Source organism: Acipenser ruthenus, chromosome 6 (assembly GCF_902713425.1).
Source record: "Acipenser ruthenus chromosome 6, fAciRut3.2 maternal haplotype, whole genome shotgun sequence".
Lineage (NCBI taxonomy): Eukaryota > Metazoa > Chordata > Actinopteri > Acipenseriformes > Acipenseridae > Acipenser > Acipenser ruthenus.
The window spans coordinates 70,863,677-70,887,059 of NC_081194.1; the positions used below are offsets into that span (position 1 = coordinate 70,863,677).

The 23,383-nt window shown below is 40.0% G+C and overlaps 1 protein-coding gene across 1 annotated transcript in view; it reads left to right on the top strand.

The window, feature by feature from the left end:
* The window catches only part of LOC117411447 (exostosin-1-like), a 322,854-nt gene that overhangs the window by 246,986 nt on the left and 52,485 nt on the right, over positions 1–23,383 (top strand). The window contains exons 3-4 of the mRNA XM_034019003.3: positions 11,723–11,816; positions 22,479–22,586. Of these exons, the coding sequence (XP_033874894.2) occupies positions 11,723–11,816; positions 22,479–22,586 (202 nt within the window). The remainder of the gene's footprint in view (positions 1–11,722; positions 11,817–22,478; positions 22,587–23,383) is intronic.

The following is a 23,383-nucleotide window of genomic DNA, read 5'->3' on the forward strand; positions in this document are numbered from 1 at the left end:
CCCTGAGCAAGTCACTTAACCTCCTTGTGCTCCGTCTTTTGGGTGAGACGTAGTTGTAAGTGACTCTGCAGCTGATGCATAGTTCACACACACACTAGTCTCTGTAAGTCGCCTTGGATAAAGGCGTCTGCTAAATAAACAAATAATAATAATAATAATATTACCTGATATGCAGTCCTCAACTCTAAAAACAGGGACACACTGCAGTGCCCTGCACTATTTGTGTATGTCATTCCAGAGCTGTGAAGATTAATGAACCAACCTCAGAGAGGTGAACTTTAGGAAAGAGTGTGAACACTTTACACTTAAATTTGTTTGGATTATTAGTCCAAGTCCAAGGCATTAAGTGATTACTTGTGTATCTTCTCTATGCACATCTATGCATCTTTTATTATTATTATTATTATTATTATTATTATTATTATTATTATTATTATTATTATTATTATTATTATTATATAACAAGCAGTTGGTTGTTGATTTTTAATCTAGAAATGATTTTCCCCAGATAAATAGTTCTGGTTTGTATGCATTTTACATAAAGGTAAGACACTACTGGGTCAAGTGATATGCATAAATGTACTTTTACTATTCAGGCAATTATACAAATGTTCCTTTTTAGTCTTATTCTTGGATCTTCAAAAATCGCTAAAGTATCTTTAGACCCAGCAACCCCTCTATACTGAGGATCCCCCTTTGTCCTTTTCTGTGTTTATTTGACCACAATGCCACTACATGATAACATCTTAGGTTCAAGTACATTGACATTTTCACAAAAGCCCTAGTACCATAGTATTATGCTTCACTGTCAACTTCCAAACATAATTAAAAAAAAAATATATATATATATATATATTTTCAAAGGCAATGTGATTATGAAGACCTGTGTTGTCCCTCCTGTTACATCACAATATATTTGTTTTTTAACTTTAAAAAGAAAAGGCTGTTATTTGCCTTGGAGATGAAATAACCACCTCAGTTATTTACAGAACTAAGATTAATGAACTGACCTTCCAGAGGTGAGATGTAAGCAAACTCATTAACGTGCTGCTCATTAATTTTGAAGACTTTTAACATCATATACTGAAACATAAGAAGTTTGGTAAACAGTGGCTTTCATCAAAGCTGGATATAATGTTTACTGGAGGTTTGGCCAGGAAACGCTGTATATAGAGGGAACTTTACAGAAGGCTCATTTTGTACGTGCTCTACCTAAATTATAAGGTCTCTTGTACATATTATTCCCTGTAACAGTGGTAAACCTATTACACCAACTAAATCGAGCTCCTTATTAACATTGATAATGTATTTTATTTAACTCTGTTTTGAGGAATTAAATCAAATGTTCTTCTTTAACAGTCTTGAAAAGTTCTGTGGAAAAAAAAATTATAAGGGGGACAGACTTTAAATTATTCATGTGCGTTGTGAATAGGGGCAAATATCAGTGTTCATTTCTTTATTGTTAATATTTATAGTTTTATAGTAACTCTCTTTTCAAGTAACTTAAGTGTGTCTATACTGAAAAGAACTAAACCACATCAAATCTGGGGTCAGATTTTAATGTAAACCAACAGCCACTTTATATAGTCCCTCAGCTCTCATTGCCACATTGCTTAATCACCTACTAACCAGTAAAACAAAATGCACATGTCATTTGTCTTGTTTTCCTTTTTAAGAGAGTGATCATGCATGCTGAAAAGGCTATATATATATATATATATATATATATATATTCATTCTTAACCTGTTCTACCAGGGGTTGTAACAGAAGCGACACTATTGACAGTATGGATTCCTTTTGCTGCTCTACTCCTGCTTTTTCTCAATTAGGCAGCAAGCTCTTTTATTGCTGCCCATCGATTCTCAAGTCACTACATGTCTCAGTCAAGTTCCTATAACTTGGCCCTATTGTATTGCAGCCAAGCTAGGCACAAAAACAGAATAGCTAATATCTGTGTGCATGTATACAGTTTGTGATTAGCACGCTCTACCAATTGCTTGTTATGTTGGCTATTGAGTGACTATATTCTGAGAGTTTTAAAAAAATAATATACTAGGCTACCACTGCGCAGCCCGTTGACTTGTAGACTTGCCTAAGTGAGACAATAGGCACTTTGTAGTAAAAGTGCCCCCAACTTTGATAATGGCACAATTTGGATTGACGTTCTTTTTTATTTTTCGAGGGAATGGTGCCTATCTTTCTTTTTTTGTTACGCATGCATTTTTTTGATGAAAGGACTGAAGCTGTTTTTTTTAATGCACAAATCGACTTCATATTTACTAGATTTCAAACATGTTAATTTTGCAAGTACAATATGATATTTATTTTTGTAATTTATATTTGTAATTGTGGCATTTCAAAGACATTTACTGTGATAGCAAAAGAAAATACATAACTGTTTAAATAATAATACAAACCAGTTTTGTGTTGTTCTTTTGATTTAAATTATAAGTTAACCACATGTATGTATGTGGGGTGCACTTGCACCCCTTTCCACCTTCAGTGTGAGTTCAATTATTGCCGCTGATGTTACACTGAATCTCTATCAGTGTCAATAAGGAGCAACTCAGCTTGAAGAGAATCTTCTCCACTTCTCTGCAACACAGCTTGAAGATAATCTTCTCCACTTCTCCAGTGATGTTTCATTTTTTCTGAGCATTGCTCTCTAAACTGGAATGCATCTTAGCATAAATACAGAACCACTAAAAACAAATGATGAATGTGAACTAAATGTTTGAGCACAGGGGGGAAAATGTCAATAAAAGTCTGAGCACAGGGGGAAAACTTCAATAAATGTCTGAGCACAGGGGGAAAACTTTAATAAATATCTGAGCACAGGGGGAAAACTTCAATAAATGTCTGAGCACAGGGGGAAAACTTCAATAAATGTCTGAGCACAGGGGGAAAACTTCAATAAAAGTCTGAACACCGCAGAAGTTTCAGGGTGTTCGATTACTTCATCGCTGCAATTATTCAAGGAAAGTCACTTTAGGTTCCCCTGTAGCTGTAGATTCAGGTTAAGGAACGCTATTGCGGTGAAAGGAAACCCTGTGGAATATAAAGCTGTTGATATGCAGCTACCAAAAGCTTTCTATTCATTTCACTAGTCCTAATCATGATTGATTAGGTCGCCGGTCCTCCTCTTTCCATTGTAAGAGCAGACTGAGCTCTGAGTCCTGCCTCTGTTGCTCCTGCTACTCAGCGGGAGACAGGGGCTGCACCTCTCTCATTGTCACCGTGTCCACTTCCTCTTCCAATGCTTCTCTCTCCCACACCCCACCTCACTGCAGGGTCGCTTGGACAGGGCATCAGCATTCCCGTGCTTCACTCCTGGCCGGTGTTGGATGTCCAGGTCGTAGCGTCTCGAGCCAGCGGGCTACCTGTCCCTCGGGTTCCCTGAAGCGCAGCAACCACTGTAGCGTGGCGTGATCAGTGTGGAGCACAAATCGGTGACCACAGAGGTAGAGGCGGTAGTGTTTGATGGCTTTTACTACCGCCAATAGCTCCCTCCGGGTCATGCAATAATTACGCTCTGCTTTGCTGAGGGCACGGCTGAAGTAGGCCACCACTCTCTCTCCACCTTCTGGGGTGCCTTGAGACAGCACCGAACCGATACCCTCGTTGCTGGCGTCTGTATCCAGGGTGAAGGCGGCTGTCGTGGACGGCGCTGCAAGCACAAGAGCACTGGTTAGGGCATGGTGCAGTTGAGAGAAGGCAGCCTCGTGTTCAGGAGCCCACTGGAAGGTTGTGTGTCCAGGATGCAGTAAAGGGGGCTGGCAATGGTGACGAATCCTTGCACAAACTTCCTGTAATAGGACGCAAGGCCCAAGAAGCTGCAGACTTGCCTTGTGTTGGCTGGGGTGGGCCACTGCTGCACGGTGGAGATTTTCCCTCTTTGCTGACCTGGTGGCCAAGGAAGGTGGTCTTGCGCATGAACAGGTAGCACTACTTTGGCTGCAGTCGCTGCCCGGCGGCCTGGATCCTCTGCAGCACCTGTCACAGGTGGAGCAGGGCCTCTGAGAAGGTCGGTCCATGTACCAGCAGGTCGTTCAGGTACACCACACACGTCTGTCTGGGGATGCTATCCAGCACCTTCTCCATCAGCCGCTTGAACGTGGCCGGGGCGCTGCACAGTCCGAACGGAGTACAACGACTGGTGTGCTGGTGTGCTTTCCCTTCTATTTCGGCCCTCTTACATTTCCCGTCGGTGACAGGTCAGGTCTTGGCTGCAGTGCTTGCCGAGGTCAGTAGGTGCGGATGTCACCGGACCTTTCTACCATGGCCCGTTGAACAGCCACGATCTCCCGCAGGGCCTCTGCCAATGAGGTGATGCTCTGGGCTGAGTTGCTTTCCTCTTGTTCAGCCTGTCGGACAGTGGGTTGCGTCCTCCCATTCTTGGGCGAGTTGCAGAGCAGTCTGTAGCGACCGGGGCTTAGCAAGGCGCAGGTACTTGCAGAGCTCACCCGGTCCCATGGCTTCAACGAACTGGAACCGGGCTTGCTCCTCTTTCTCTTGGGCGGCAACGTCTGCGTACACCCGCTGGGCTTCCCTCTCTAGGTCTGTGGCTAATCGGGCCAGTGACTTCCCTGCTGTCCGTGCCTTCAGAACCTGGCCTGCAGTAGCTCTGGTTCCCCTTTATACCAAACCGGCATTGGAGGGTGGCCACCAGGGTGTGGTCACCCTGGTGGGAATTACAGTATGCAAACACAGTAGGAACACAGTACAAAACATAATTGCACCGATTGCTACAATATGTTTTGTGACTAATTTGAAGAATTTAAATATTTTCAATATTAACTAAATAAAGTTATTAATCAAATTGATTAATCTTGCTACATAATTGATTTATTAAAATGTTTGGATATAGTTACTTGATTGATTACTGTCTTGTTAAGAAGAAGAAGAAAAAAAATGTTTTTGATCGGAGTCTGCAGAAGCCATAGCTCAATCCTATTTGCCTACTACTTCATTCTGTTCACTATACCACTCATTTATCTTTGCCAAAACGAAATCCAAAATTTGACTTTCGGCATTGTAAAAGGCATTATTTACAGTGAGATGCAAATTCTGAACTCTCCTGTATAATGAGCAGAAATTTATGCTGTTCGTAAACTTGCGGTGATATTACAGTAGGAAGGACGGAGGCCACGAATTTGCAGTATTTATGAACACTTAAGTAATATTAGTACATAGAGCCCTCTTTACTGTGGCAATGACCATGAGATTTAAATAACTTATTAGGCTTGCATTTTGAAAATGTTTGCTTTTAGCCTACTTACACATTACAAGACTAGGGTTGGGATCTGAAGTCTGTTTACAGAACAAGAAAGCCGGACACATCAAGTTAATAACACACCGCACATTCTCAGCTTATCAGCCAAACAATCTGCATTTCTGGTGCATTTGCAGTTCACACAAGACTCTTTGCAGCAAATTGCATCAATGTGATGACCTGTGCCATCTAATAGAGTGTGCATTGGAAAGGATATACAATCACACAAGGATAAGGGTTCCATGTTTTAAGGCCTTTAACTAGTATGTCATTAGAAAGTGTGTTTTCTGTAACATTTAAGTAAAAGATGAGATTATACTGTAAGTCATTCACTGTAATTGAATGATCTTTCTGTAGCACATATTTTGTAATAAATGAAAATAATGGACTGTTAATTTACTCTGTTAATGCATCCCTAATTTGCACATTTTGATAATTTTATGTACAAAAGAGGCATCTTATATCAACATATGAAGTTCCATCATTACTGAATATTCATATCACAAGCAGTCCAACATTACCTTCATGAAACCATAAAAAAACATTACAAAACGCAGTTTACACACCTTGGCCTTTTCAGCACTAACTGAGTCAAGTTCAAAGGTTAAAGGTTTCGCAAGGGTTTCCTCAACAGACATTAGTTTACACGAGCAGCTGCAATGAAACTGGTACCACACTGGCACTGGTAAAATTTGTATACATTTTTATGTACTATTGGTATGACATGTAATGACATGTTTTACTGTTTTTTAAACATATGCTGCGTACCTGACCACATTTAAAACACCACTAATTATTCCTGTTATCTCTCGCCTTCTGTAGTTCCTGCTAGACTTAATTAACATGTGAGTTTGAGTGCAGCCTCCCTTGAAACATAACCCAAATCTCAAGCAGATAGATAGATGGTTAGAAGAGTGAAGTGGAATGAAGTGGAAGGCAACATATACAGAATAACAACAGCCCCTGGGGGCAGGGGGCACATTGTATTACTCACATTTCTGGCATCATGTTTAATAGCATTTATTTAAATCTATTTATTATGAGTGTGATAGCTGATTTCCAGAGAGAATACAGCAAGATCACAGATAGAAAAGCAGCACACTGAATGAATCAATGAACATTAGCTGTGCTACTGGAGTAGTATGATAATGATCAGCAGGATTACTTTTGAACAACAAGTGTAGAGGGTCCTTTAAGCATGCAGGTAGTCAATCAATGTGATTGCATTGGAGCATATCTTTCTTTTGTTGTTCTTAATGAAAGAAACCTGTTTATTTTATAAAACTAGAACCAAACAACAAATATAATTCAACTTCTCTTCAACACTCGTGGAATTAACATGGAATTTCCTCTCAGTTTATCTGTTGCAGCTAGTCGCTATAATATATTGTTCAAAACAATTCTGTGCATGTTTTATATTGTTTACATTCTTTATATTGTTTAAATTGTTGCTAAATAGGGCCCATTTTCCACTTTCTAACAGCTAAATACATATTATCTTGAAATCATTTAATTAGATTACACAGTCTCTCATTAACATATTCAAATATGGCAAGAAAACAAATCAATCTGAAATCATTTTATTTTCATAATGCTTTCCCTGCATTCTTTTTTTGTCACAGAGTCCTTACAGATCAGTGTATACTGTATAATTTTTCAATAAAAATGGCAATCATATAATTGTGTAGTACAGATTATAAGCTTCCCTATGTGTTAAAGGTTAGCCTACAGCCATCAGCCTAAATAAAAAGGTTGTTGTGGTAGAAAATAAAATAGGATAGGGATCTGGGTTTCAATACAATACCATGGGGGACATGTATCTGTATCAAGTATTTGCGACAGTATTAAGGTCATAGTGCCGAATTTACACTGGCCTTAAAATTGCCCTGTATGTATCATGACACTTTTGGCAAGTTAAGGCCAAGTTAGCACTGCCAAAATGCACTCCGCTATGCAATGCGCTCCGCCACTCATTAGCCTTTCATTTTAAGGTGTGTCAAGCCTTAATTATATGCATGGGCAAATTGTAGGTGGGGCGCATTTGTAAATGAAGTTTGTGATATTAACATGAGATTTATGAAGCGGCAGAACAGCAGTGCCAGCACTAAAAGGGTCCACAAATAAGATTTCAAATTGGTCTTATCTGAGCACAAAGAAAAAGTCAGAAAGCAGCTGATAGGAAAGAGCTGTATTTTTAAAAGAAATTCACGAATGACGATAAAAAAAATAATAATAATAATTAATTTCACAGAATGTCACGAACTCGGGGGAAAAAAAAAAACATTTTCTATTCACATTATATTCTACTGATGTAAGTTACTTTAAAATTTGGTATCTTTGATAGTTCATCAAGAACATCACCCAAACCAAGGCTGAAACATTTTAAAATTTAGCCTAGTTACTGAGTCAACTCTTTAAAAATGTACATTGTAACTCGATTCACTATTGAAACAATCTTTAAAAATGTAACAAACTCCTGCTGGAAACAAGATATTTAAATTAGTGACACATCAATTTAAATGACTGTTTAATTCTCATAGCCCATTTTGCTGCCTCTAATCCCAAAATATTAAACACAGTAGAAATGTTAGCTGCAAACCTGAAATGACAAAACCGAAGCTTTTGTGTTTTTCTTTATACACACTGTACATTAGTAGTATGTAGAAATGTCACTGTACAGTATGAGGAATTCACCAATCATGAAGCCGATATTTGTTTGACCCCGTTGCTGTAGTAACCAAATGCACGGCATTGACGCTGGACCGTGTACAGCTACTGTAGCGCTGCTTCTACTTGATAAAAGTATGAAATGAACAGGGGAGGTGAAAAGCAATGTAAAATACTGTAAGGAAAATAAAATGCATATTTTTCACGATAGGTAATCAAATACACGATTTCCGTGAGAAGGGAGAGTATTTCAGGTCTGCATTACCCTTTCTGATCTCCCTGAGGATGAAATTATAGCTAGATACTGGCTATTTCATTATGTACAATTGTTTGTATTGGTCGTATAGTAAACTTGGCATAGGTGGAGATTAAGGGGGCAAGAAAATGATAAAGGGTCTGTAACAGGGGAGATCTGGACTGACTATCTGGCACATGCGTGGTACTGCAGGTAGAGGGCAGCAGTCTCGTAGGATCCGCCTGTCAGTCATGGCGATGACACGGAGAGATGGGGAAGAGGGTGTGTGGGCTTTCCCTCTCTCTGAGCGGCTGAGAGTTGGGCCTTGGGAGATTGCTCGGCCCATAAGAACTACGCTTGGTTGTGCATTCGGGTGGCCATGTTGGGGAATACACAGTGACACTGACAGAAGACGTCAGTTTAAAAACAAGGACCAGGCAAGCCTGGCTTGGGAAAAACAGCCTGCCTTAAAATAATTAACAGAAAAATAGAAGAAATAATTACGTACCCAGGGGGACGTTTTCTAGCTGTACGGGGAACTCTGGCCACCTCAGTGTATAGGATAACTAAGCGTAGGTCGGAGGCCCGTTCTGACCGGCTTAGCGGCAGTGGGGGCACTGCGTAAGCAGCACTTTTGTTTGTAGTTTTATTACTGTTTTATTTTCCCTTTTTCTTTCGCCTTTTGTTTTCATTTTCTTAAAAGGGCCTTTGGTGGTTTTGCCACTGCTTCCACTCATGATGTTGTCTATGGCTGCCCTCCGCCTGCTGCTGGTCCTGCCCCCTACACAGCTGTGTGATCTCCTTTATGATGCAGAATATTTAAAAATGCATCTCAACAATTCCTGCCGTGCCTTTCCACATGAATTTGTCCAGGTACGATGGTATCATCATTGCTGCCATGCCCTGGATAGTTTAAAAATGTTTTTTTAGCACAGGACCAGTAATTCTCCACGTTGTTGGTGTTGACTCCTGTATCCGAGTCTGAAATTTTCAGAGTGGTTGACGGTTTTATGAATATAGCCGGGATCACCAGGTAGGGTTGCAATGCGTTGGTATGCTGGCCACTGATCACTGTGGGTATCAGTCCCTGGTCTCACTACCTTGGTGATGATCTGTAGGAGTGTTAAAGCATCTCGCCGCTCAACGAAGGCGAGGTACCAGAGCTGGATATCTGGTTGGTAAATGCCAAATACCCACCTATCGGGCTCTCCCAGGTTGCGACCACGTCTATATTTTGCATGGACCATAACACTCTCATCAATCCGAACCACACAACCCGGCCCACCGAGCAGCATGGGGTCCTGCATCAGCTTCCATGAGCAGATGTCCCTCATAAAGCTGTATCAGTCGATTGCTATTTTTTGTCTATGTCGACATGCATGGCAGTGATGGTGACAGATGACTTTCAAGCCCAAAAATAAAGCAGAAACAATATTTTCTGAAGGCTTAAGCAAGTGTTATGTAGATTTCTGACAGAACAGATTTTTTAGCACGACAGTCACGATTCGGACATCGCTAGATATATCCCACTAATTTTGTGTAGCTGCTGTTTATCATACTCATACCCGTATGACATTTCTCACACTGGAAAAGTTTACTCAGAATATTACACTTTTGAAATAAATAAATGATCTTAAGTGGGTCTGCAACAATATCACTTATAGTAATGATGTTGTTTTTGAAGCAGTAACTGACATAGGCCTAACGTTCCATTACCAACCGACACAGACAGAACATTGCATTGGTCCCCTATTCTCCACCAGCCATAAATTTGGTTCATTATATCATTTTCATTATGTATATTTGGTTTTATCTGTCGTATAATAATAATAGAATATAAAGTCAAGACACTTAGTCAACACGGGACATCTCTGCCTCTCCAAATGACCTACCTATCGTTCAATTGAGGTAGTCCATTTGGAGGGTAGGCGCTATTTTTCACATTAGTCTGTTAATCTGTGCTACCGGTAGCCCATTTTGAGGGTTTTAGAACAGAACCGGTGCAGTGGAATTTTCGCATTTAAATGTACCTCATTAATTTTGGGCAAGTTAATACATTCGAGATGGGGTAAAAGTTGTGCCGCGGCACAGCGCTACTTTACACCACTGCGTCGGTCGATCTTGATACATGTCCCCCCATGAGCTCTATTGTTCCCAATGAAATAAACACCAGGGCCAACAGCCTTCTACATATAGCTATTCAGAGCTACATGGCATGATTAATGCCATGCAATTACAGGTGTCTGCAATCTATTATTATGTAAATAAGAAAGTGTAGAGGAGAGGTGCATTGAAAGATGTGCATTGAAACATGCAAGAACAGCAATTTAAGAGAAGACATTACCAATAGAGTGGGTTATAACATTACAGTATGTGTGTAATTCATTGAACATAACATTAATGCTATGGAGAACTAAAGTACATCAACTCTCCTGGGTCAAGTGTTAAAAGTTGATGAATTGGTTTGGCCATGGCTATTTGATATTTGGCAAATATATTCATATACAAACTTTTAAATACTAGCAACTGTACCTGTTTTTGTTATTAGATGTGGGGGTTAAGCCAGACCTAGATATGTTTGAAGCTGGGCCTTAGGCTGTTCTAAGCAAAACATAATAATCATTACATCTTATCTTTCTCATACGAGTTTAAGGAATGAAAGCTAGAGCTAGGTCCAGATACATGGACCCCAGTAGTCCATATTACTCAGACTTACTTTAAAAAAAAAGAAACCAGCACACCTTTTTCTGTGCCTAGATCCGGGGCTATCATTAGTGTAGAACAGTAAATGAGTTTGAATGGCTTCATGGTGGAACTAGGGAAATTTGCAAGACATTAAAAAATGATTTAGTCAGCATAACAATAAGGGCCCATTAAGCTTGTATATGCTACTGTATATACCTAACTATCAATGGGTCCTACACTCAAGTATGTATAAGGTGTAATGGACACTTTTTTGATAATGATCAGCACCTCATAGTTGCAGTTTTAAATTAAGCCAAAAAGCACACAGACTGCACATCAATGAATGGTCTATAATAAAGACATAGAATCGATAATAATTTAATATCCAAAAATATTTTCCATCAAGTTTGTGTTCAAAACTATTATGGAAGACCTACAGGAACAGATTATTAAAATGTGTTATATCTTTGGTATTTCAAGTGTTTCTTTGGGCCCTACAAAGCTAAATAGCCTGCTTTATTTTATTAAATACGGCTTTAATTAATTTGATAAATACATAAATAATAAAGTTGCTGTTGGCTTATTTAATAACAGTCCAGAAACGTTTTAAGGTGTGCATTGTAAATGTTCTATAAGGTTTTATACATGCATACACATTTGGAAAACTGTTGGGTAGAATCTGCATCTATTCATAATGACTCTCTTCTAGCACAAAGTGTAAGCTTTTGTCTTTGCTGTTATTGTTTTTAGTTAAATACACAAGGATATGCACAAGGAAACTGAAAGTGATTTAAAGACCCACAATTGCAAAATCTTCTGTTTGATCTCATGCTTAATATGCATTTGTTCTGTCTTGTTTCAGGTTCGATTATCAAGAGCTGCTGCACAACTCCAGTTTCTGCCTAGTTCCCCGGGGTCGGAGGCTGGGTTCCTTTCGCTTTTTGGAAGCCCTGCAGGTGCGTAGGTTAACGTTATGCCAACAACATCCTGCCCTTCACTGTTCCGTTTATTACTTAGCTGTTCCCTTGGAAACCAAACGTATAAAAGGATACAGAGTCCCTGGCTTCCAGAATTACTCATCAGCAGTTCAGATCTTTCACTCTTCAATCAACCAGCTCTGGGCAGCAACCCTGATGTGTGGGTTATTGGTATTGACAACCTGTCTTAATTTCAAACACAGTGGCACAAAATACTGTAGATATGGAAAATATATTTTCTAAACAACTTAAGGTGAAATTCATTACCACATGTACAAGGCGGCACATCTCAAGCTCCAAAGGCAATTAAACAATTTAGAAACTGGTTAGGTCAAAGAGCAGAACTGGAAGTGTCAATTTTGGATATTGTTTGCCCACCCCTGCTGTATAGTCTCAAGAACCATCATGTACGACCTTGCCAAGACAGTTCCTTGGTAGGGGTATTGGTCTAATCTGCATGAACCCTATACCTTGTTTGCAATTGCAAAATTATGATAATGAAACTTAAGGTTTTCAAGTGCTTTGCTTCTGTATCTGTATTGTAGAATTATAGTAAAATAAGTCTGGTGGAATTCTGAATTATAATGCATTTGTATAATGATCGAAAATGAAATATACTGTATGTTTAAGCAAGTTCAATTTAAGTAAAGAGCAAATACCCGCTTGATGTGATTTTGTGCAGATATGGTGCAGAGTCTACAGGCTTATGGCATCAATGCACTGATTTGAGCTACAAGTTCTCAGGGAAAGCACTAGTTAATAACATCAGAATGCTTTTAGATAACATATAGATGGAGTTTATCGGTTATAAACATCAGAGCCTTAATATTGGTGAGTTTTGTGAGGGGACAAATCCGAAATTTTACAATGTATAGTGTACACAACAAAGTTAATGTGCTGTCTAACTCAGAGAGAAAAAATGTTTGCTGGTACATAGTGCCAGCGCTACAATTTACTGGGCCCTAGTGCAAGAGACTGTGAAGTAACCCCTGCAAAACATATTATAACTTTATTTTCAATCAAGTAACAGTATATCCAAACATTTTAATAAATCAATTATGTAACAAGATTAATCAATTTGATTAATTACTCAATTTAGTTTATATTGAAATAGATTAATAGCTTCAAATTAATCACAAAAAAGTATTAATCATAGGCATCAATTAGATTTTTAAACTAATTTTATCTATAAAAAAACACGTCTGCATCTCAAAACTTAGCCCACAGTACAATGCATTCAATACAACTCAAAAGCATGTATTTTTTTAAAATACTGAATTTTTATCATCTGTTGGTTAAGGGCGTAATTTCGTGAAACCGTTCCACCTTCCTTCCGTGGAACATGTTCCGCTTGTTTGACTTAGGATTGAGATATAATTTTAAACAAAACTATACAAACATAATTTAGATATTTTATTTAACATCATAAAATCAAACTACAAAATGATATCGCAAAATTCTGCTATTGTAGGGCCATAAAGTGGTACGTCATTAGAATGTGTTACGCGTACCAAAACATGACCCATGTAAGGTCAGAAAATGGTATGGCGTCAAAAAGTGGTATGTTTCAGGGTCCCCAAGTAGCTCATCTGACAGAAGCGCAGCCGCGTGGTGTGCAGGGTGAGTCATACAGTGCAGGTTTGTGTCCTGGCTGTGCGAAGTAGGCCAGTCTTTGGTGGGAACGCTGAAGGGAGCGTCGCATTGGCTTTGGCGCTCCCGTGAGTTAGGGAGGTAAAACCGACAGGGACTGTTTCTCCTCATCTCTCTGCAGCGAACCCTGCTGGCCAGGCACCCAATAAGTTCACAGTGGACACTTGCAGGGCTGGCCTTTGTCCTCCAGAAGTCAGTAGCTCGCTGACATCCGCTTTCGAGTTCCTGGGTGAAAAAGGAAGTTGGCTTGGTCACGGGATCGGAAGATGCCCACTGAGTCTTTGGGTTTCCTGAGCCATGGGGGAATTGCAGCGGTGAGGAGAAAAGCGATTGTGCATTCCAAATTGGGAGAAAATCGGGGTAAAAAATTTGAATTGGCCACACTAAATAAAACATTTTCTTTTAAAATGTGTTCCTTTGTATTTCAAGTCTTTTAATGCATGTGCCAGTTTATGTACCAGTTCTTTCTTTTCGTTTTTTAATATATACACTGATAGTGGCCTAACCTACAGTACAATATACAACAAGTAAGTATTGAATAGGCTACTGATGTATGCTTGCTTTAAATATATACATTTCAGAACCATTAGTTGTATTCATAAGTTGCTCCAGACCTTAACATTTCGTTAAAACAATATGCAGGTTTAAGCTTGTGGAATCTACATTATTTTCCAATGTTTACATGTGATTGCGTTCCCTCATTTAAACAGATGAATGCTATGTATAATAATTGTATTAAATGAGGTGTATATGCATGCTGCCTGTATACCAAGGACTCAACACTGGATATGTTATGTTGGCTATAGCTAGATAATAGTTTGGAGATAAAATAGTGCTTGTAGTATACCTATTCACTCTATATAGGAATGTTACCATGTAGATGTAAGCAATGTTAATATGTACAGTTACCCTGGCTCTATTGGTATAAGAGTGTCATTTAGTGCATCAAAGTGCCATTCGTTTTTCCATCAGGGAATAGTGGGTATATTTCTTGACTCCCCTCAAATGAGATTATGTCGTAAACGTGACAGAGGCGAGTCATCAAAATTGACACCAAATCAAATTACCCTCTTTCTTGACCTTTTCAGGATCCTTCACTTTATGAAGCCTAATCAACATGGTGACCGCCCGTTGAACTTCACTGCAGTCCAAAATACCAAAAACACTACGGAAACACCTATACAATATGTCCATTACACACATTCATAATATACACCATAAAGCCAAAGACAGTGTCAGGTGTGAGAATTATTGTAATTGTTCAAGAGTATAATGCTAATATTGATGCATGAAATGTGTATCAAAAAAGGAAAAATGTTTGCACAACTCCAGTATAGTGTACTGCATCCCTATGATAATAAAAACAAACAAGCAAACAAAAAAAACTGTATGGACTTGTGGCAAAGTGGCTGCTGATTAGAAACAGAGGTGCAGAGGTGATGCAGTGCAGAAATAATCACACAGAGAAAATTGTAATCCAGTTTAGAAAAGGGGTTTCTTTTTATTTGTAAACTCCCGGTCTGGCAACCAAACAATAATCCTCCGGCAATACACACCAATGTGTAGAGCACGGAAGGAAACAATAATAACTGGTTTGCAGACCAAATAATAATCCACTTTATCAGCCCCACAATAATACTTAGTCACCTGTCCGGGTGTGTGCAGTAGTGCTTGTGGTGGGTGATAACAATGGTGACTGTTGTGTTGTTGTTCCGGGTAGTGCTGGCGCAAGGCGACAGCTCTGGAGACATGTTAGCCGTCTAGTGAATTTACAAAATAAAAGACAATTACTAACAGTGATACAAACAAACAAAACACTCACAAACTCTCACAATACAATGGGGATCTCTCCCGGTCCTTCCAGTTGCGTATCACTCTGAACCAAGTGAAGGAAAAGATTTACGATTCTCCGTCCCCTTTATGTTATCACGCATGACCCCTTGGTCTGCTATCTAATTTTCCTAATATGAGTCTGTGGCAGTGTATCCTGGTCATAAATCTTCCTCCTGACCTGTGAGGGCGCTGTGTAACAGTGAACAGTGTGCCCTGGACTGGATGGGTTGGCAATTCATTCCAGGGAAAGTTGGAAGTCGGGCATCTAGAAAGGGGGTGGAGCCATAATACAAGTCATTGCCTCAAGCGGTCGGCGAGGTGGCAATCGCGGATTGGAGGAAAAGCGATTGCACTCGCTACCAAAGGCAAAATGACTGATGGTATAAAAGGGGATGTGGCGAAGCGAACTGTTCCTTTGTTATGGTTAATGAAGGACCACTGAAGGCGTATAAAAGAATCGTGAGTGTTTAGTGTTGTTTTGTCTGTCTTAATAATAGTATTGTTTGTCATATTGTTTGTATTGTTAGACGGGAGCTGTCGCACTGAAGCCAGCACCAAACCCGGACTGCACTTCACCACTGTTCACCCTAACATGTATTTCACCACTTACACGAAGAGCACTCATTTTGGATTAGTGAGCGTGTCTGTGTTGTGTGCTTCATTATTGTTTATTGTTTTGGGACTGAACCCCATGGTTTTTACCTGTGCAACTACACATTGTTGTGCATTGCCAGGTATTATTATTCAATGGTTGCAAACCGACCAAGAGCTGAATAAAAGCCTGTTTGGACCGTGAACTGTGTTTGTCCGTCATTGTTGTGCACTGCAAGCCACTTTGCCACAGAGTCTCAATGGTAGATCAGGATCAAAAATGACATCCACATTTCCCATTTCCAGTTTTAGTTCTGATGAGAGACTGCTAAGGTCTAACTTATGTAAATCAACATTTTTTGGTTGGTGCTGTGAGCCCGCAAACATGACCTCCGTTTTATCATAATTCAACATTAAGAAGTTCTGAGACATCCAGCACTTGATGTCAGCAAAGCAGGAAGCTAATAGACCCTAGTAGAAGGATTGCCTGGATTTAAAGAAAAGTATAGCTGTCATCTGCATAGCAATGTTCACTCCATGGCTGCAGATAATGTCACCTAATGGCAGCAAATATAACGAAAACAAAGGACCTAAGATAGAAAAATAAATCTAGGATTATTTGTATTTGTTTCAAAAAGGTTAGAATAGAATGAAGATCTAGCCTGGGACAGAGCCATCCTATATTTAACTTGATGGCTTTTCCATTCAAAGTAATGAACATGCAGATTAGAACCTGTGTGCTTCTTTTGGAAAAACCCTCTGAGTTTTAACTGATGCTACAATATCTAAAATGTTAGTCATGGAGGTGTTGTAGATGTCAACCTGCTCATCTGACAGCTGAGGAACCAATGGAGAAGAGCAGAACAAAGTCAGAAGGAGGGACTCAATCTCTTACAAAGGGTCATAAAAGATAAGCTTGCAACATTGCGCAGAGCTGAGCGCCTACGGAAACGCTACAAAAAGAAGGAGCGTGCGAGAGCTAACTTTTATAAAGACCCATTCAAATTTGTAAAGAAGTTATTCACCAGTGAGAAGAATGGCACACTAAAAGCATCTAAGGTTGAGCTGGAGAGATATTTGGAGGAAACACATACAGATTCAAAAAGGCAGGAGCCTATGTCAATTCCGTCAGACATCCCACCTATCAATCCACCAGAATACCAAATGGAGGACTGTGCACCTAAGTGGAAAGAAATAGAGCAAGCTGTGAAAAAAGCAAGGGCTTCATCATCTCCAGGGCCTAATGGAGTTCCGTACAGAGTGTACAAGAGTGCTTCAGGAGTTCTACGAATTCTGTGGAAATTGATGAAAGTGGCATGGGAAAAACAGGTTGTACCAAGAGCATGGCGCCGTGCAGGTGGAGTCTTTATACCTAAAGAAAAAGATTCTACAAGCATCAGTCAGTTTCGTCCCATTTCCCTATTAAACGTAGAAGGCAAGATTTTCTTCAGCATTATTGCTCAGAGACTGTCAGCTTACCTATTAAAGAACTGCTTCATTGACACTTCAATACAAAAAGCGGGCATTCCAGGTTTCCCAGGTTGCTTAGAACACATCAATGTGATCTGGCAACAAATTCAATCAGCTAAAAAGGAGAGGAAGGAGCTCCATGTGACATTCCTGGATTTGGCTAATGCATATGGTTCAGTGCCACATGAACTACTTTGGGCAGCATTTGATTTTTTCAATGTACCGATGACAATAACAAATTTAGTGAAAGCCTATTTTGGAGATTTGCAATTCAGTTTTTCAACTTCAGAATTCAGCACTACATGGCAATGCCTAGAGGTTGGAATAATGGCAGGATGCACCATTTCTCCGCTGGCTTTTACCATGGCAATGGAAGTAATCATTAGGGCATCAAAATGGGTAGTAGGAGGAGAGCGCTTGGCTTCTGGAATGCGACTACCACCAATTCGAGCATACATGGATGACATGACAACCATGACTACAACAGTAGCCTGCACTAATCGATTATTGGGCAAATTAACCAATAACATTGAATGGGCATGAATGCAATTCAAGCCCACTAAATCAAGGAGCATCTCTATAATTAAAGGCAAAGTAGTAGATAAAACATTCTTCATTAATGGTGAGGCAATACCAACAGTGTCTGAGAAGCCAGTGAAGAGTCTTGGGAGATGGTACGACGGGGATCTAAAGGACACAGTTTGTGTGGGAGAAGTTAGACAACAAGCAGTGGAAGGGTTGAAGAGCATAGACAGCTGCGCTCTACCAGGTAAACTAAAACTCTGGTGCTTTCAGTTTGGTCTACTGCCGAGGTTGCTGTGGCCACTGACTATGTACGAGGTTTCTTTGACAACAGTAGAGAAGCTGGAAGCTTTAATCAGTTCATACATCAGGAAATGGTTGGGAGTTCCACGCTGCCTCAGCAGAGTGGGACTTTATGGTAAAGGAATACTGCAGCTACCAGTCTCTGCTCTAACCGAGGAGTTTAAGTGCGCCAAGGTCAGATTGGAAATGACATTAGTAGAGTCATGCGATAAATGCGTAAGGGAGGCAGCACCTGTGTTGAAAACTGGAAGAAAGTGGGCGGCAAAGAAAGCTGTGGAAGATGCAAAGGCTGCCCTTCGAATTGGTGATATCATGGGGCAAGTTCAGCATGGAAGAGGGGGTCTTGGTTTCAGTTCAACTCCTCCTACATGGCACAAGGCGGCCCCAGCTCAAAGAAGGAAGCTGGTAGTCAACGAGGTGCAAAAGCAGGAGGAGAGGATGAGGTGTATAAAGGCCATTTCCCAGGCCAAACAGGGAGAATGGATGAGATGGGAGAGTGTGGAACAACGCAAGATTGGCTGGCAAGACCTATGGTCAATGGAACAGAGCAGGATCAGTTTCCTCATCAGGTCAACATATGATGTTCTCCCATCACCACAGAACCTAAACCTCTGGGTAGGAGAGGATCCCTCATGTCCTTTGTGTTCATCACCTGCAACATTAAGGCACATTTTGACAGGATGTAAGGTGGCTCTTAGCCAAGGACGGTTTACTTGGCGCCATGACCAGGTGCTGCGATGTTTGGCCTTAGCATTGGAAGACAAGCGTAACATGACCAATAAGTTGCCACCTGTTCCATCAAAACATTACACACAAAAGACAACATTCCTCCGCCCAGGAGAGCAACCACCAAGAAAAGGTGTTAAAACCAATCCTCGCCCAGGACAACTGGAAGCTGCTAGAGACTGGAAAATGCTGGCAGATGTTGGTCAACGGCTTATTTTTCCACCTGAGATTGCCACCACTAACCTTCGACCAGATATTGTCTTGTGGTCTGGATCAGCACGCCTTGTTCACCTGGTAGAGTTAACAGTGCCATGGGAGGATGCTGTAGATGAGGCGTATGAGAGGAAGAAACTGCGGTATGCTCAACTAGCCACTGAAGCGGAACAGCGAGGATGGAGAGTTCGGGTTTACCCAGTGGAAGTGGGTTGTCGAGGATTTGTGGCACACTCTACAACCCGGTTTCTCAGAGACGTCGGATTCAGTGGCCAAGAGTTGCGTCGCACAGTGAAGAACTTATCTGAAGCAGCAGAGAGGAGCAGCAACTGGCTGTGGTTGAGACGGAAAGATTCTGGCTGGGGACAGGTAAGTAAGCTGGGCTGAGTTGAGTGGGGGACGGAGGGGGGTGATGCTGGGACGCCAGAATCACCGTCGAGCCCTCTTGAGGTGTCGTGGGCTAGTCGACGAAACACTGAGGATGGAAGGTGCCCACTTGAAAACCCCAGAGATGTACCCTACTTAGCTCAATCCAGACGGTTGTCATGCTGATGCGCTGGGGAGGCCGCACTTTGGTTGATCCCCGGAGCCAGCATCGCAGCCGTTGTGTGTGCTGATGCACCAGGGAGGCAAAATAAGCTGATCCCTGGAGCCAGCATTACACTTCAGCCATTAACACCAGTCAGAAGGATATCTACATCATCATATGGAAGGAAACGTAAATGGATGGAGACGCATATGGATCACATTAGTTTACTGTAAAGCTACGTCTTAGTTGGTGCTTATCTTGGTGAGAGCCGAGTTCAAATCAGCATGAAGTTTTAACATCTACTCTCGTGTAATGGAAATCATCTAATGATACAGACTGAGTAACTGGCGATAAGCTTAAAGCCTCACAGAACTTTACAGCAGTTGGTGAATTAACGGCCCGAGTTTTGATTATACAATCCAGGCTCTTTGCAGTTGAAGGAAATTTAACCCAAAAAAGATTTACAAGATGATCAGAAATAGTAAGGTCAGTAGTTCTAATATTTTGAACAACCAGGCCAGGGGAAATTACTAAATCTTAAATATGGCCACAATTATGAGGGAATCCAGTAGCCTCAAAAATTCTGAACAATTAGAATCAGTGTCAATGTCAACATGGATATTAATCACCCAATAAAAGTCTTAGTTAACAGACAATATAGATACAAGATCACTAAATTTGTTCAAAAAGAACAAATTAGACTTGGGTGGACGATATATAATTGCAATAAGAACAGGTAATTTGTTATTTAAAGTTATCATTAGCAATTAAAGATGAATATCCCTTGAAAATGTCCTGTTTGATTTTAAATTCAGAGTGGAAGATAGAGGCAAGTCCACCTCCCAGACCAGTAGTGCATGCATTCTGGAAAAAAACAATCATTTGGAGGAGAAGCATCAATCAAAGAAACATTGTCATCAGCTCTATGCCAAGTTTCAGTTAAAGATAAACTATCAAGGTTATAGTCCATAATGAAATCACTCATTAAGGACACTTTATTAAACAGAGATCTAACATTAAATAAAGCCAACCGTAGAATGGTATTGTGACAAGATGACAGAGGTTGAGACTCAGAGACAGTGTGAAAAGTTCAAAATTAAAGCTTTTAAAACTCAAAAATACAAAATAAACCTGCACTAGGGCCAAACAAAAAGGTGTCTAAGACACAAAATAAACACAAAACAAAACTTACAAAATAAGGCTTCCAGGCTGGGCGTTGCCTTCACTGGATTGCAAAAACAAACCAAAACCAGCACACACAGAAAAACACAGTTGCTTCCTCTCCTTCTAAAATTCTTCCTCTACTGGGAGGCTGAGGCCTCCTTTTATGCCAGGTGGCTGAGTAATAATTGAATAATTCATTGATTGATTGCTCCCACCTGACACAATCAACCTGGGCAGGGAGGAGAATTTAACTCCATCCCTGCCAGTATTTCCATGGGCAGAGCCCTGCTCTGCCACAGGTATCATCAAGCAGAGGTAACATATGTAGGAGAGTACTTGTACACCTTTTAAAATTTGATCTACAGCCATACAAGGCTCTAATTAAGGGCACATTGATTCGGAGGTGCTGTGATTAACGACTGCACAAATCACTACCAACAAGACAAACTGTAGTTCATCCACAAAATCGTGTATTTTTTAAATTTTAGATAACCCAATTTGTTGCTCATCGGTTAAGGTCACATAAATTTGCTGAAATGTGAAAAAATATATATATTAAAAAGAACTTTAAGGGCCAAACTCAGTACATCGTACCCTGTTCAGATTTCCTTGTTTCCCTGTTTTCTGAGCTAAAATCATTTGTGCATGCCCATTTAAACGTGAACCACAAAATAACACCACACCGTATCAGAAACCATTATAGTAGTGCAGTACTTCATGTTAAATTTCAAAATGTCCCATTTTTTGTTAAGTATACGGAAAACTACAAATCGGTATGTATTTCAATATGTTAACGTAACATTATTCAGCAGGTTTCATTCGATTTTATGAAGCTAAATCTGTTAATTCTATAGGGTAATGCAAAACTTTTGGCCATAGCTGTACTGCTGATTCTGTGTATTATATTAGATAAATGACAACTGTACTGGCAAACTATAATAAACATAGCCCCGATTTACAATGGTCTATATTGCTATTTTTTTTAAAATATATTTGACCCATAATAATATCCTTAATGTTATAGTTTATTACATATTATATAAATACTGCTTTATGACTGAAAAAAATAATCAGAAAGTACAAACAGCAACCCCAAATAGCTGTCAGCCATGATGCTAGAACAGAAAAATGGAACAAACTGATTTTGCGACAAGACTAAAACCTGTTCCTGTTTCACATCGAACACGATGAACTTGTCCGAGTCTGTTCGCCTCACGAAATTCCGCCTTTAGTATCACATCTGCCAGCAGAGCATTACCTATTGCCAGAGCACTCACTCTGCGTCCCGCCTCCAGATAGACAATCTGTTAGCTGTGATTTGCGGATTTGTGTTTTGATTGATAGTCCGCCAATACTACTTAGATTAGATCCAGTAGATTAGACAGCGCCTATACATTTTTTACATTTAGTCATTATAGTGGGCTCAGAAAAAAAGAACAGAAATGGACCCCAGAGGCTGGACCCGGGTGCAGTTGTGTCCCTTGCACCACCCGTGATGCCAGCCCTGCTGGTACATACTTAGATATATGAGCACTTTAAATATACAACAAAACAGAATTAGAATAGACTGAGTCAGAATGAATTTGGCATTTCTGCCTATCTTTCTCTGTTTATTAAAATATTAAATGTCTTATTTGCAGGCTGCCTGTATCCCTTTGTTATTAAGTAATGGCTGGGAACTGCCTTTCTCTGAGATCATCAACTGGAGTAAAGCAGCTGTCATTGGAGATGAGAGACTGTTATTGCAGGTAGAGAAAGTCTCATTTTGTTTGATGGTGCTTAAACAATGTCTATCAATATGAACACATTGCATTACCTTATATCAATCACGATGTAATATTACTCTACAAGTATTTTTGTAAAGGTTTCCAATACAGTAATTTTAAATGAAAGTGGAACCATAACATCTCTTGGGGTATTTGACCATGGTCCATTTCATGTTTGAACTCTTTAACATGGAGAAGACACAAACCTTGAAGGATTATCCCTCCTGTTGAAAGTTCCTTCAATGTCCAGTAGCGATGGACACAGCTGGATCGAGCTTGTTACAGCACTGATTAAGTGATGGACCAAGCTTGTTGTGGCACTAGTGGTGAATTGATCTTTTAAAATCCTTTGTGTATCGTTTTAAGGGCTTATCAAGGGAAAAACATGACAATCTCTTTCTTTCACTTTCAGCTATTTTACATTGTTTGGTTATAAGTGTATGTGATGAACGTTAGGTTACTTACTGTAACCAGGTTAAATGTCTAAGAGACACAAATGGCAAAATCATAGATGACGAAAAAAAAAAGGGAGACAAAACCGAACCAGGTAACTACAGACCAATAAGCCTAACTTCTATTATATGTAAACTTATGGAAACTATAATAAGATCCACAATGGAAAATTACCTATATGGTAACAATATCCTGGGAGACAGCCAGCATGGTTTTCGGAAAGGGAGATCGTGTCTAACTAACCTACTTGACTTTTTTGAGGATGCAACATTGAAAATGGATAACTGCAAGGCATACGACATGGTTTATTTAGATTTCCAGAAAGC